This window comes from Athene cunicularia (genome assembly GCF_003259725.1).
Source record: "Athene cunicularia isolate RWA chromosome 1 unlocalized genomic scaffold, athCun1 chr1_part1, whole genome shotgun sequence".
NCBI classification, from domain to species: domain Eukaryota; kingdom Metazoa; phylum Chordata; class Aves; order Strigiformes; family Strigidae; genus Athene; species Athene cunicularia.
In genome coordinates, this window is record NW_020799091.1 from 121,485,495 (window position 1) to 121,500,364 (window position 14,870).

The window sequence follows — 14,870 nt, forward strand, 5'->3', positions numbered from 1 at the left end:
TTTTGGGGTTTTTTTTTTTTTTGAGGGGTGGCGGCGGCCTTCCAGGCCCGTGAAGCGCCGGGGCTACTGCGGGCCCCTGAGGAAGGGTCCGGGCTCTGGGGTGCCGGGGTGCTGTGGGGAGGCGGCTCCGGAGTTGCTGGGGCGGCCGGGGAGCCCCGGCCATATGGCGGGTGGGTTGGGAGCGCCGTGCCCCTGGCATTCACCGGGAGCCGCGGCGGCCAGCAGCAACTGGTGGAAGTCGCAGCGAGTCTGTGTGTTTGGGTGGAAATCCTCGGGAGAGTAGCTCTCACGCCACGTAGCCTGGGGTGTCTCTGCTGTCTGCCTCACCCCGTTGTTTTCTCCTGAGCGTACCCCCAGGCTGGGCCGCGGGCTTGGCCAGGGCCTCGGAGGAGTGCTGGCCAGCTGTTGGCACCCCTGGCTAGCCACGGGCACGCATGTGTGTGCCAGTGGCGGTGTGATTTTTGAGCTGTTTTAGCCTCGAAACCCACCTTCGGCTCTTACTGATGGATCCAGTAGTACAGGTGGCATTAGTTACTGGTTGGGGCTGTGGACTGGTTTTGTACCAGTTTGTGAGGTGGGCTGGGACAGGTGTCTCTCTGCGGCTCGTTTTTCCCTTCATAAAGTAAAACTGACCTCCCAAGTGAAGAGGATTGATATCAAGGGAGAGTGCTTATCTTTATAATAAGTGATATGAGTAGAATGACTTGCCTCTGAAGTATTGCATTTGTATTTACCTACAACACTATACAATGTGTCGTGTAACTAGTATTAAGTATAAATGTGTGATGTATTTGTATTATTATACAATATATATATACTGGTCCTCTGATAAGTGCTACTACACCTGTGTGACCTTTCTCAAGTTTTGAAAGGTCTCACAGATGCTAGAGATGTGCTGCATGTTATGTGCTGATGCCTCATGTCCTCATGCTCTGCGCAGCTTCAGTGTGCAAGTTGAGGGTTTTCTGTGGAAATAAAATACTCTGATAAAAATGTAAGTAATAATTTAATGCAGTACACTATAAAAAATGTAAAATCAATGAAAAGGCTGTCAATAGGAAGTGTTGCCATGCCGCTCACCTTGGTGAAACTAGCACGTGAAGTTTAATATGTAGCTGTTAAATGGATTAACCATCTTTTTATTTCACCTTTCTTCTCCGTTGTTGAATTACATACCTTGCTGCTTTGTTCACAGGAAGTTCATGAAGTGGATCATGGTGGTATTAGCCAGCTACATGCTGATTCAGAGGAGACTCTTAGTTCGTGCACAGAGAAAATGCAGGGCCCTGCTCAGTATAGCTGGAGCGCTGACTGGAGCTTTTGGGTAACGTGTTTTACCTTTCTTCTAGCTTGTGTTTTATTTATAAATATAATATATGTTTATTTTAATTTATATATATGTCTATATACTACCTTTGTATCCACAGTTCTCAAGTTGCTTTGTAGTCATGAATTAGTAAAGCATTCTCCACCCATGTAGTGAGGTAGGTAATTTTATCATTATCAGCTTACTAAAGTGTAAGCTGAGACTGAGGGGGGGGTGAAGTTCTTTACCTGATGTTACCTATCAACTTAGTGACAGGACTTCTGGCTTTCGTGCCCAGCCCTGTCTCCAAGTTCCTTGCATGGTTCGTTAACCTATCCAATGTCTCTTTATGCCTCTAGAAAGTCTTTCTCAATGCTTTTTAGCAGTAAGGGCTGAATTTTGATTCTCAGTGTTGGGTAGTTCTTCTGATGTGCTTTCCTAGTGTCTGTTTTTTGTCAAGTAAACACATTGGTTTTCCACAAGAGTAAATAAGCTTCCTGTGTTCTGTGTAAAAAAAGAAAATAAAAAAAAACAAAACCAAAAAAACCCACAAAAAACCCAAACAAACAAACAAACCCCAAACCAACCCAGTGTTTGTGAATAAGAAGAGCAGAAAGGAGGGGTTTAGTTTTGCTTCTCTCCAGGGAGATGTCTCACTGAGTGGAGGGTGTAATAATAAATGCTATCTTTAATACTCTTCTCGTGCTTTTTTTTTTTTTTTTTTTTTCCCCAGTGCCATGAGAGAAGGTAAACTTACAGGTGTAGACTTACAGCATATGCTTTGCTGTTAGTTTGGTGGATGGGTTGCTGTTGTAGGTAGGGAGGGGGAACACTTGTGCGTGCAGCTACAGGCAGGGTAACACCTGATCTCGTGAGAGACTTGGATTCCTTTCCTCACAGCTCTGACTCAGGTTCTGCATCAGGTGGCCTCAGTCAATTGGCGTGCTTCAGCTTGTGCATAGGAACATCATCTGGACTGTGGTGTCCTTGTCCTGATGAGGTTATCAGAGTGTTCACTGTGCTCAGCAGGTGAAAGATTAAGTAACTAGCAAAGGCCATAGAGAGTCTGTGGCAGAGCTGTGATCAGAACTGGGGGATCTGATTTCCCAACTCCTTACTTACGAATCTAGCTTGTATATGTCTTTCCATCCTTCGTGTTCAAACTATGAAGATGTCCTAAGGGTCATAACATTGATTTAGCATAAACTTCCCCCAAAATGCTTGTGTGTGTACTTTTAAACCAATCAACAGTAGTCTGGAGCCAATGGAAATGGTACAGACTGAATGAATCCTGGCACATTGTAGAATTGTGTTGCTAGAGAGCGAGTACTTGGATCATTGGGTATTTTCTCCACTGCTCCTACAGCGATGATACAGGGCTGTCTGCCTGTGCCTAGCTGTACCTCTGTACTTGAATCAATAGCAAATCATGCTGCACAGACCTTGTAACTGCCAGCTGTGCTCTCATTAAATGGCAAATTAGTTTGTGTAAACTAACTCTTGATGGTTTGTATACAACTGTTAATACAGTTGGTAGTTTATGAGAAACGAACCTGTTCAGGTCTTGGAGTCAGTTTATTGCAACTCAGTCTTTCCTTGACAAGCTTGGCAATCTTAAAATAAGGTATAATACATGAAGACTGTAACTGTGCTGTTGGCTTTGCATTTTGAGGTTTGAGATACATGCCAAAGGTTAGAAGTTTCTTTGGCCAGAGCTTTAGGCATGTAGGGTGGAGGATATTGTGTGTCCTGTAGTAATGTGTGCCTGTAACTGCAGGGTAATGAGCTGCTTCTGTGCAGTGACGGCCACTGAGAGAGCATGAGGTGTTGCCCCATGTGATTAAATGGTCTATGATTTATACTTTGAGACCTCAGTATTTGTTTGAAGTTAGTGTGTATCTGGTTCTGCAAATACGACCTTGCAGTTAAAACAAAGGAATTGTGTAAATACTGGCCTCTTGTAAGACAGTGCTGTGGCTTGTAAAGTTCTAGCCATACTGTTTGTCACAGATTAGTTTTAAAAACCTCTTCCAATCTGGTTATAGGAGTTTGGTACTCATTTTCTCAGTCTCAAGAGGACTGAATTTAAAAAAAAAAATAGTGAGAGAAAAAAGTCTCAAATTCAAGGCAAAAAGTAAGATTTTTCTAATTAAAATCTTGCATCATTGGCATCTTTCCCTGCTCTTCTAGACAGAAAATGTGTTTTAATAACCTGCATGGGTGATGATCAGCTGCTGACTATATAAACAAATCATTAAAACTCCCTAAATACTGAGTCATAGTAAATGTGTAGGTGATAACACAGAAGGCAGCTTGTTGCAGTGTGCAAAGCATGTGTCACTAACACTTGACAAAGGATGATCTTGGTGTCCTGTGGCAGGTGTGGATTTGTTATGCTCATTCCTACTCTTAAATCAGCAGGACTGAGGAGTAGCTACAACAGGGAGACTAGCCAGTGGTAGCATGCAGGGATCAGCTTTGTCTGGGTTATTTGCTTTGAGAGGCTGCACATTTCTGACCAATTTAGTTTGCTCCAATGATTCATTTCTTCTAAGCAGGTGCTCTTGCTTCTCTGATGATGGAAAACAAATGTGGATGTTAGAGCCTGACTGGTTTGACTTCAATTTTTCCTGGATTTGAGTGGGAGTAGGCAGTTGTGCCATGCCTCTGGAAGCCAAGCCAGGTATCCTGAATGCTCAGTAGGTGCTGTGAGCACATGTAATTAGCAGCAAGCTAGGGTTGGGAGCCTCTGGGATATAATCTCTTTCCTGGCTATGGTGAGTGGGGAGAAGGAAGGCAGCAGAAAAATGAGCAGGGAAGGAAGAAAAGAGGAGAGTCCTATTATGCATAGTTTTTCCCAAGCTCTAAAAAAAATAATACTTTGGATAGCTTTATTGAAAGATTTGGAGAAAGAATTCATTATCAATCCTACTATGAGCAGTTCTTAAATTGGTAGTGCTACTAACTGCTGTTTTGAAGGTGGGTGTTTATTTTGTTGTTTAGAAGGGTTGGTTTGTTTTTGGGTTTTTTTTTTTTGAACACTGTTCCCTGGAGGTGGACAAAGGTTTTTATAACCTCACTGGAGGAAGAAAAAAAATCTTGCTTACAAACTTAATCTCAGGGCTTTCCTTCTTTACTTGAACCTGTAAAGCTTGCATCTACTTTTGATTAAATGGTTCTGTTTTGGCAACTGCAAATAGACATAATGAAAGTCAAAGATGCTGTGGAAACTGTTACAACTGGAAGCCCTATCTCAAGATTCTGAATTCCTTTTTACACTCTTCATACTGAGATATAATTCAGTTTAATATCCTTGGAAGAAGAAACCTGTAAAAATCTTAAAGTGTTCTACTGTAATGAAGAAGGTAAAAGTGAATGAGGAAGCTAACGAAAAGGATCCTTGCATCAAAAGTGAGGGTGTTGTCTCTGGGGACTCTAGTTTCTGTTAATAGGCAGTCAAAGAAAGTTCACATATATCTACAATAAGAAGAATGCCTGTGGAAAGGAAGACCAAAAAAGTAAGTCCTTCCCTTGCAATGAAAAGGTAGGTGGAAAGAGTTAAAATCAAATGAGCGTCTCTCAGAAAATTGCTTTTATCTGGGAGGCTTCTTCAAGAATTTGGAAATGTGAGGTGCCAGGGAGGTGTTGGAAGAAGATACTAGAAGAGGCTTTTAAAAAAGTCAATTTGACTGCAGTGTAATGTTAGTTTAAAGAGTTGCTCAGTGTGAGGGAGTACGATGATAGACGCAAGCAGGCGAGACAGTGAAAAGTGAAAATAAGCCTTTTATTTTTCACAGTAGAAGAACGAATGAGGTTGCACAAGATTTGGATAAGCATTTTGAATTTTTGCAAACATGGATTTGGTTTCTGTGAGAAAGATCTAGTCCGTGGGAGCATGTGAAAATACATATGCTAAGAATATGACAAACATGTGTGACTCAAACCTGCACAGGAGGGATGCAGATACACATTACAGCTGGGAAGATCACTTATTGCAGCACAGATACAAGTTGACATGCTTTGGGGCCCAAGACTAGGAAGGGTTAGAAGAAATATTTCTTGCATTTATAGTTGTTTGAATGCTCATTCCACCTTCCTATGAATACTCATTGCTCACTCTGGGAAGGGTTTACTGGGCTTGTTGAATTGGTAACTGTGTTCTGGCAGGCTGGTATTTAAGGCCTCTGGACAGTTGCTTCATCTCCTGTGTTGTGTACTTGGTACGTTACTACCTCTGCAGAAAGCTTTTCTTCTCATCTGTGCCTCCAAATGCTTGGCTAGTGAAGAAGAGACATCATGGCTTGTGATGTCAGAGGAGGATTTTTAGCCTCCCTTTTGTTTGCTGGTGTAAAACAGTCTGCTAAGGAGGATGAGAATTGGATAAATACTCTGGGTCTCCAAAGAGAGTAATCTTAAGCACACTTAAGCAGCTTTTTTTCTGGAATGTCATAACTTGAATCTAAATAGGTTTTGCTGTACTTGTAACACTGGTATGTTTGTATCTGTAATCTCTAGAAAGGTGCCTTTTCCTTAGCCCTGTGATAGCACTGGTTATACAGAAGCAGTGTTTTAAAATGGTAAGAACAGATAAACTATGTAGTTCTGATCAGCCCTTGAACATGACATTAGGCTAAAGTTTTTAGCCTAATTTTTTCACATCTTTTCACTCTGGGAATCTTTCTTGCTGTCGATGTAGCTCCAAATGGAGCACTGGGGTAGATCTTACTGCCATCAAGTTTCAGCCTGTTCTGAACAACTGACAGTTGGTGCCCTGTCTAAATAAGCTTTCCCCAGCTGCAGCAGTGGGAGGTTCTATATAATATGAATTATTATTACACACATCTAAAGAATTAGTCTAGAACCTGAAGATTAATAGATCAGGAGGAAAATACTTCAGATATATGTGATTTATTGTTTGGGGTTTTTTTTTTAAGTCACTGAGGGCAAAACCATTAGAAATGTAATGTGGTTCAGAAAATCAGCATGGAGTTGGTTGAACGGTGATACCCTTTCAATGGAAGGGCAGTTCATAGCTTGTGGAATGAAAGGCTTAGAAGATAACTCTGGGAGATGAAGTAACCTCTCTTTTTTGGCCTTTGTGGCTTGGTTACAGCTTTGTTGTTTAGTGCTTCTGCAAACAAGCAGTGGTGTAGCACTGTCTTTTTCAAGTCTGCTACAGGCGAGCTACTTTTATCCCTTTGGATGGAGAGAAGGCAAGTAAACACAACTGTAGAAGATATAATTGTTTAGTGGTACGTTTAAGTCATTCATTAGCAGCAATTAGGAGTAGGAAATTCTCCAGGAGATGCTTAAGAGGGGAAAAAAAAAACCAGCCAGCAAAATCTGAAATATTTTGTTGAGGTTTAGATGATATGGGACACATACTTACCTATCCAAAACTTAAGAGCATTCTGGACAAGAGTATGTGGCTTTTCTGCTCATGACTACTCTGAAAGTTATATTTTGTGTCTTCCTATGTAGCAGGTGGTTATGCACTAACTGAGTTATGTCAAGATTCCAAGGTGATATTGGCAGCATTTTAGAAACTACATAAAGTGGGTTTTTTTAGGTAGTGCTTTTTTATGGAAGCTGCTTGCCTAAACTTGGAATATTTGTGTATTTGTTACTGCAACCCCCTAAAGCCCCTAGGGAAGTGACAGATAAAGTCATTCAGGGATTTGGCCTGCACATAGGATCTCTCAGCTTCTACTGTTTTCTACCCACCAGGACTCAAGAGATCACTCCTTTTCAGAATGAGTGGAGGTATGTGATTGTGAACTATGGTGTGTATGTAGCTCTGATCATGTCTCAGCTGAGCCTTTAAACTCCATTTTTATATAAACTTGAAGAAAAATTATGTATGGTCTGTCTTCGCTGAGAATGGTAGCAGCTTTTAATATAGAAATGACTAATAAAATCTACATTTGGTTTCTGAGGTAGCAAAGGAAGAGCTCATATTAGATATTTCATAGAAAAATTAGGTTTGGGGCAATTGCTTGGCAGGTGCTGTTTTCCATGTAATTTTAAGTGTAGTAGGGCTGCTGGCAGGCTTAATGAGATGACCAGTATAATTTATACCAAAACAGTTCATGTAATTGGCTACAGTCACTGCATTAACTATGTAACTACTGTTGTAGCTTGTTTTATATGCTCTTTCAGGTTTTCATTGTATTCTTGATCCGAAGTATTTATGTATCCTGTGAGTTGCTGAAAAGTAAATGATGCCATGAGGGATTACTTTCAAGAGGATTGTTTTTCTTTCATGACCTTTTTTTCTGACCAATATTTGGGGACTGTTACTAAACTTAAATACAGATCAGAGATGCCAGAGTCCAGTTCTGGTAAAGTAAGGAGGGAAAAGGGCAACTGAAGTATGCCATTCTTCTGTATTTGGCTACTTTTGTATTAAGTAATCTTGGTGGGACTTAGTTGCAGGTAAGGAAGAGGAGTTCAGAAGTAATGTGTCATTGTTACTTTATCATATGAGAGTCTCCCCACCACTTTCCCCCCCGGCCTGCCTGCCCCCCAAAAATCTGGATTTTTTTCTCCATGTTTAAGTGGATCAAGTAAGTCTAAAGACAAGCAGTTTGAATTTTTTTCATTACTTAGGCAGCCTGAAGTGAAAGATCAGGTGAAGGAACAGATGTTCTTAACAAATAACATTGGCTAATTGTTTCACACACACGCTGTAGGAAGAAATGTGAGTCAGATGAAACTGCTGTTCAGAAAGGAATGTATTTTTTATCTAAAAGGAAATCTTGACAGAGCTTTTAATTGTCCTTGCATCATATTAGTACGCTTATGGCTGTTGAAACCTGGACAGTGTGGTTACAGGACTCGAAATTAAACTGGGGAGCAGACAAATTGTCTGAGCTAAAGGATAACTTTGTGCTGGGAGGGTGACAAACTTACTTCCATTACACAATGTTAAAATAGTAACTGCAGAGTTCATACAAACACACTTGGTTTATTTGTATTAAGTTTGTTTTAGACTTAATGTATCACAGGGGTGGTGGTTGGCTTTTTTGGTGGTGGTTGGCTTTTTTGGTGGTGGTTGGCTTTTTTGGTGGTGGTTGGCTTTTTTGGTGGTGGTTGGCTTGTCTTCCCGCAGTAGATGAAATTACTAAAACAAAACAAAAGATTGCTTAAATGCTGCATCTTTGAAGTCAGGAAAGTAGGTAGAGATCCGCAATTTTCCCCTAAAATAGAGAGGAGCTTGGCGCTTAAGACCCTTGTGAACTTGGCTTGTACTTGTGTATTGGGGGGGCAGCATGAAACATGGTCTCTGTCAGGGGCGTTACAGGCATAATTTTACTATCAGGTTCAAAGAAGCTATTGCCAGCTATTACTGGTATTGATGAGGATGCTGAGTGAATCTGAGATTGGAGCGTCTTGCCTCCTGGAAGCTAAAAGCACCTTTGTTTCTAGTTCAGAGTTGGGGAAGATGTTTGTTTGTTTGATGGAAGTGTCCAGATTGCTTGAACTTTTTGCTTAACATTCTTATTTAAAGTTTAAATGTTTGTTTTGTTCAAACTCAGAGGTACTTTGTAGCAGTTATATAAATAAGTATTTCTGAAACTGAAATTATCAGCCTCACTGCTAATTGCAAGTGTCCAGACTGAGGTGAAGATGGCGTTATCAGATGACACCATCAGCTGAAGATGGTGTTATCTTATAAACAGGAAATGCACTGAAATCACTTCATGCTCATGCTACTTCTGAGGCCCAAGTCAGTGGTACCCAGACTTTGGCCGGGCCTTTCTGAGATCATTCTGGGTCCTCTTACTGTCTTTCTGATGGAAAGAAATCACCAATTAATATTTCTTTGTATAGATTTGCTTCCCAATATCTTGCTGCTCTTTCAGCACACAGTGATTCCCTGATGGATCCTAGCTTTGATTTGGGAAGGCAGAAGAGTTGCCTTGTTTTTCTGGTGAAACCAGTTCCTGCTATTTACATATGTAGCTGATCTTGACAACAGAACTGCGGCCATCCAAAGTGCCACCACCCAGCTAGGTGCATACAGACAACTGCTTAATCATAGTGAGTAAGATTACTCCACTTTTGCCAGCGTGGCTAGCAAAATGACTGTAAAAATAGCCCCATTGTATTCAATTATCTTCTCCTTTCGGGCATCCAGATTTAAATCTGATTATCAAGTGACTAAAATGCCTTGAAATGCGTTTTTCTGTTTCTTCTCTCAGCTTTCTCTGTAGGGCTGTGCTAGGAAAGGGGTCTCTCCCCTGCTGTCGGGTGAGTCATTAGCCCTACATTCAGCCAAGTGCTTGTAGGAGGCTGGGTCTTCAGTGGGCGAGGTGGATGCGCTGTAGAGACACCTGTCTCTTCTATAGCTCTGAAAACGTGTGTGTGTTGTGATAGCTTCTAGGGATGCAGTCTTGCAGCTGGGGGTGGGTGGGTGGTGCCATGCAGCAAAGAAAAAGGGGCTCCACAGCCCCTCACTGCTGTAGCGGCCCACCCTCTGTGCAGGGTGAAGCTCCTATGCAGCCTGCGTTTTCCTCTGTAGTCCTCCTTGTTTCCAGAACAGCCCCTTGCACAAATGGCAGTCAGAGTCTGACTTCAGGTATTTCCTTGCAGGAATTTAGCAGATGGGTCCTAGGTAGGGCAGATGGAAAACGGACAGACAGCACAAAGCAAACAATAGGTGCATGTCTGCTGTTCCCCTGTCAGAGCAGGCAGGGAGGTCTGATGGGCATGCAAAGTCCTCTATCTTGCCTCAAAGTGTTTGCTTTGTGTCTACAGAGAACTGAGCTCTGTGCAACTGATGGAGAGGTAGGTGGTAGTGTACTTGTTTGGGGAGCTTGGGTGCGCATGAAGCCTGTCCTGATCTCCCTCCCTCCCTGCTCTGGAGCTCATGCTGAGGAGGCCTTTTAGCAAGGGCTTGACGTACAGAGCAGACAATAACCAGGTCTTGTGTGAAAGTAGACTTAGGTCCACGCCGAGTTACCAGGGGTAAATGTACTCAATATTTAAGGCTGGTGCATGAGCTGTAGCTTTCGGTGATGTAGAGGAGGAGCACTGCGTGTTGAGTGCTCCTTTCCAAGTGGTGTTTCCCTGGTGATGATGCTTTTCTCTGCTGTCCCCTTTGGGACTTTTGTGAACTTGAGATGACCTATGCTACTACAGTCTGCCTCCCAAAATCCATTTAGATGATAATGATTTTAGATTGGAGCTGGGTAGCTCTCTGCCTCCCCCCACGTCCTAAATTTTTTTTTGACCACTTGCTGCAGCATTTGTGTGCATGTTCTGCAAGGTTAGTGTGTTTCAGCCTGTTTTCCAAGCTGGCGTGCAAGCAGAGGCTGGCAGAACTTTAGTTCTAGTTCTGCTGGATGGTGTCCAGCACCAGCTCTGAGCAAGTGGGTGAGAGAGGGGGGAGCCGTTGAGGCTGCCCGAGTGTTGGCCAGGGATTTGCATGGGTTGGAACAGGCTGCAGGCAGCTAGAGGAGGAGGTATGTGTAGGGGGGTGTGTGTTTTCTGAGTTTGTTAGCTTCATGCCTCAGTTTTATTTCTGAAATGGAGCATATGCTTTGCTCCTCACTGTGTCAAACTTGATCTTATATTCAAATTTGAGCTGTTACAAAAGTACACTGGCTTCACCATTTAAAAATGCTTTAGAATGCTTACTTGCAGAAAGTAAGTACTGAATACTACAAAGCAGTTGTTTCAGAATAAGCAGGGAATATTGTCAATCCAACCTTTTTTTTTTTTTTTTTTTTCAGGGAAAAGTCTCTAATACTAATGGCAAGTGGCTTTCTTATCATTGATAAAGAGATTATCAGCTTGTTTCCCAAGGACCTTGTTGGAATAGCTGCAGCTGAACAGTATTTCAGGGAAATGTAATGGTTTGTGAAATTGAGCTAATTCTGGTAGGATCTTGAGGGACATGTTCTAAGATGAAACGTTTTGTTACAAAATTCTTCCTTGTTATTTTCTACTTTTTTCCTAAAGAACATTTAAAAAAAAAAAAAAAAATCTTTTAAATGGTTGTGCAACTTAGTCCTCAAAAAAAAAAATCTTTCTCTTTCAATTTTTTAAACATTAAGACTTTGAGTTTTCTGCTTGGGAAGGAAGCCAAATTTAAAAATTCTTCACCAAAAAAATGATACTTTTGTTCTATTTCTAATTATATAACCTAATGTTAGCAGCATAGTTCCCAGTATTTCATATGATGCTAAATTTTCTTGTCTGTCAAAATTGTAGCTGTGACAACTTTGGTTGTGGATTTTTGTAGGCTGTTTTCCAAGCCTTGCTCCAGCATGATTTTATATTTGTACTTATATAGGCAAAGCTCAAGCATGAGACCACCTTTCCTGCTCTCAGAAGAACAAGGTGGCTGGTGAGGTGCAGGAGAGGACCAGGCCTTTTGTGAGCAGGATTCCAGTTCAGCTGAGTTCATGTTATGCCACAAGGTCAAGAGTTGTGATACAGGCCTCCCTGGTCAGTGGTCGACCAGAACTACTTTTTGGAAAAGCAGAGTCTTACCACTTTTCAGTCCCACCAACTGACCTGATGTCCACAGTGGAGGTGGTAAGAGCTGGATTGCTGTTGAGGTGCTGTGGGACACAGTGCTTCTGATGTACTAGAGCTGGTCTTTAAAATAAGTAGGAGCCATGTCCCTTTTGGAATTATCTAATTCAGTCAAGTTTTATGACACTGGGTGTCAAACACTTTGTAAGTGGGCATCCAATATTTTGGAAGCTCTCCATAATGAAATAATTCTGAGGAATTTCTTCCTACATGGATTTTTGAAAGCTACTGATGTTAGTGATAAATAAGTCTGTCTGACATTTTTCATGTGCCTGCCTGTGCATCTGTGAGAACAAGTTAATAGTAACACTCATTTTGAGGGGACTAGGGACTCTAGCCTTGCTTATGGGATCTCATAGGATTTAAAAAAAAAAACACCACAAAAACACCACAAAACCCCCAAACAAAGAAAACCCTGGAAAATACAGTAGCTTGAGTATTTGCTCAGGACCTGTATTTTAATATCTCTTCCTTGAAATTTTACATGTTTCATTTCCAACAGATGAAAGACATAGTTACACCAGAATTCTTACTGGATGCTACTCTGCCTGTACACAGATGCCGCTGAAGAACTGTCCCTGGTTTGTCTTCTGCTCGGTTACTAAGAAATGTTAAAATCTATTTCTCCTTCAGCCTCTGAGAATGAGGGGGGCCGGGCCACAGAGGGAAACATAATGACCCCAGTGCACAGCCCCGTGCTTGCCAGTGGCCCACTAGGAGTGCCCTGTGCTAATGAGACTCCCTTCTCCAGAGAAGTTAAGGGTGAATGAAGAAGAGCTTATAATAAATGTTAGTAAAACAGTGCTTAAACTCTTCTCCCTCCCACTGTGGCTATGAGCTTGTGTCCATTTCCTTGAGAGCATGGGAACTTCTGGAAAACAGGCTCCTAGGGAATACAGTGGCTGAGCCAACCCTGGCAACAGTTGTTTTTCTCTTTTTTTTTTTTTTTTTTTTAAATTGGTTGACATGCCTCATATGACCTATGAATTACAACTGTGTGGATAATCATGTGTGATCAAATAGCTCCTCATTTAAAAAAAACAAAAGTAGAGACTATGTACACATCCAGTCCCAAATTGCACAGTGTATTGTACACAGTGTAGTAAGTCACCTTAAGTAAGGTGGTGTTGCTCTTCAGGTCCTGTGAGTGGTTCTTTCCCTGTGTGAGTTTAACGATTTTGTGCTTCAAGAGAAATAAAAGAACAGTAAGTTACTGCTAGTAAAGCTTATGAGTATTCAATAATTGAAAGTTATGTCTAACCCCAAATTTTTCTGTGATTCTGTCAAGGAAAGGTTAGTGAAAATAGATCGCTGTAACAGAGTGGATCCAGACTGTTTGCTTGTGACAGGATAAACAGAACAAGTCTGACACTTTCAAAATACATCCTCGTGCTTGTTTCCAGGAGAAATGGAAAACTGCCCTAGAACTGTGAAAAGATAAGGGAGGCTGGTACTCATGTGGACATAAGCTTCCACTGTGATTCTGTGCCTGCGGTGCTACGTCTAGCTCTTAAGAAGCACATTGAAAATAGGAGGGGACTCAGAAGACCTATGAGAATAAGTCCAAAAAAAATCTTTTTGGTAATAGACTTGAGAAGCTTAATCCCTACCCCAAAAGAAGATATGGGTTAACTTGCTCACAATCCGAAAATAATTCACGAAGTGAAGATAAGATGAACCAACAGACCACTAGACGAACTGTCCATAGCTAGGATGGATTTTTCCTTCGGGATGACTTTTTTAATTTAAGAAGGTAAAACACTTTTTTTTTTTTTTTTCTTTCTCAAAGGGAAACTTGGTCATTGCAGCTCTGGATTTAAAGCAGGAGCTAAATTGCAAGATAGCTGTGGCTTGTGCGTTATAGATTAGATTGGATGGTGAATGGTCATAATGAACTTTTCTGGGCTGAAGAAATGGCTGCAGTGCAATCAACGTTTCTCATATGGAAAAGCTTGTCAGACTTGGCACGTTTCACAGGTAGCCTCAGCAGAGAGACTGCCATCTCAGCGTGCCATGGGAGTTGTTCTTGTGTTTATAGATAAGTCTGCCTGAACGTGTTCTGGAGTATATGAAGTCTTATGTTTGTCTGCCTTACACTGGTAAATGAGGCTGCTGTTAGGTCTCTTCTAGCCTAGTGAGGCTTTAGACTCACTGGAAGTGGGGTGTTGGTATGTTTTGTTTCTGGTTTGTTTTTTTTATTTCTCCCTTAGCAGATAAATTTCAGGAATACGTGTAGTTTAATGTAGTCTTTTTGAATAAAATTAAACTCCTCTCTGACTGTGTGGTGTTCTTCTGAAGGCTGTTTTCTTTTTTTTTTCTCCTGATACTAAGAAGGATTTCAGATTAATTTGTAGGTGGGAAGCAATACTTTATCCAGTAGAAATATAACAATTTTTGCCGGGATATTTAATGTTTGTTTTAATGTGCTAGTGTAGGATTAAGAAGTACTTCAATCCTAACCTTACTAATACTGTCAAATTTGGTTTTGACCATGTCTAGAAACTTCATAGGAAAGTACAGGTCAAGGTTCTTCTGTCTTTGGGGACTAGTACATCAGGTGGTCTTTAAGTGGGGTGTAGAGATAGTGGCATGGATTTGCTTGCTAATAGGCAGAGGAGCAAAGCCTCATGTCTCATTGACCATATTTTGATGGTTAGGAGAGGCTTCTAAGCATAAAAGGAGAGTAGGTTAGGCAGCTTGCTTATTGGCTTATTTGATGGTAACTGATGCCAAGACTCAACGGGAGGCAGGTGTGCATCTCTTCAAAGGAGGTGATATCAAAGTTGTGTTACTCTAGCGGTGAGGTCAACTTAGTTGTGTTCCCAGTTGTTTGTATTCATAGCTGCATGTTGAAACTGTTGGGTAACATGTTTTTTGTGGTATCTCAAAAACTAGGGGAAAACACTAACAAAGCAAATGCAAAATTATTATTGTCATTAGCAAATGTTAAGAAATGTGCACACAGTTCTGTTGAGGTTGATTGACTATTTGCATGCTTAGTGATATGTGCAATCAAATA

At 41.3% G+C, this 14,870-nt stretch overlaps 1 protein-coding gene across 2 annotated transcripts in view; it reads left to right on the forward strand.

Annotated features, from left to right (window-relative positions):
• Nucleotides 1–977: 977 nt before the first annotated feature.
• Nucleotides 978–14,870, forward strand: part of GRAMD1C (GRAM domain containing 1C) — a 53,516-nt gene continuing 39,623 nt past the window's right edge. The window contains exons 1-2 of one of the 2 annotated variants that reach the window (XM_026843823.1): nucleotides 978–994; nucleotides 1,196–1,324. In XM_026843823.1, the coding sequence (XP_026699624.1) occupies nucleotides 1,277–1,324 (48 nt within the window). In that variant the 5' untranslated portion in view covers nucleotides 978–994; nucleotides 1,196–1,276. Of the gene's footprint in view, nucleotides 995–1,176; nucleotides 1,325–14,870 lie in introns of those variants that run through there. The other variant, XM_026843827.1, reaches the window with a different exon arrangement.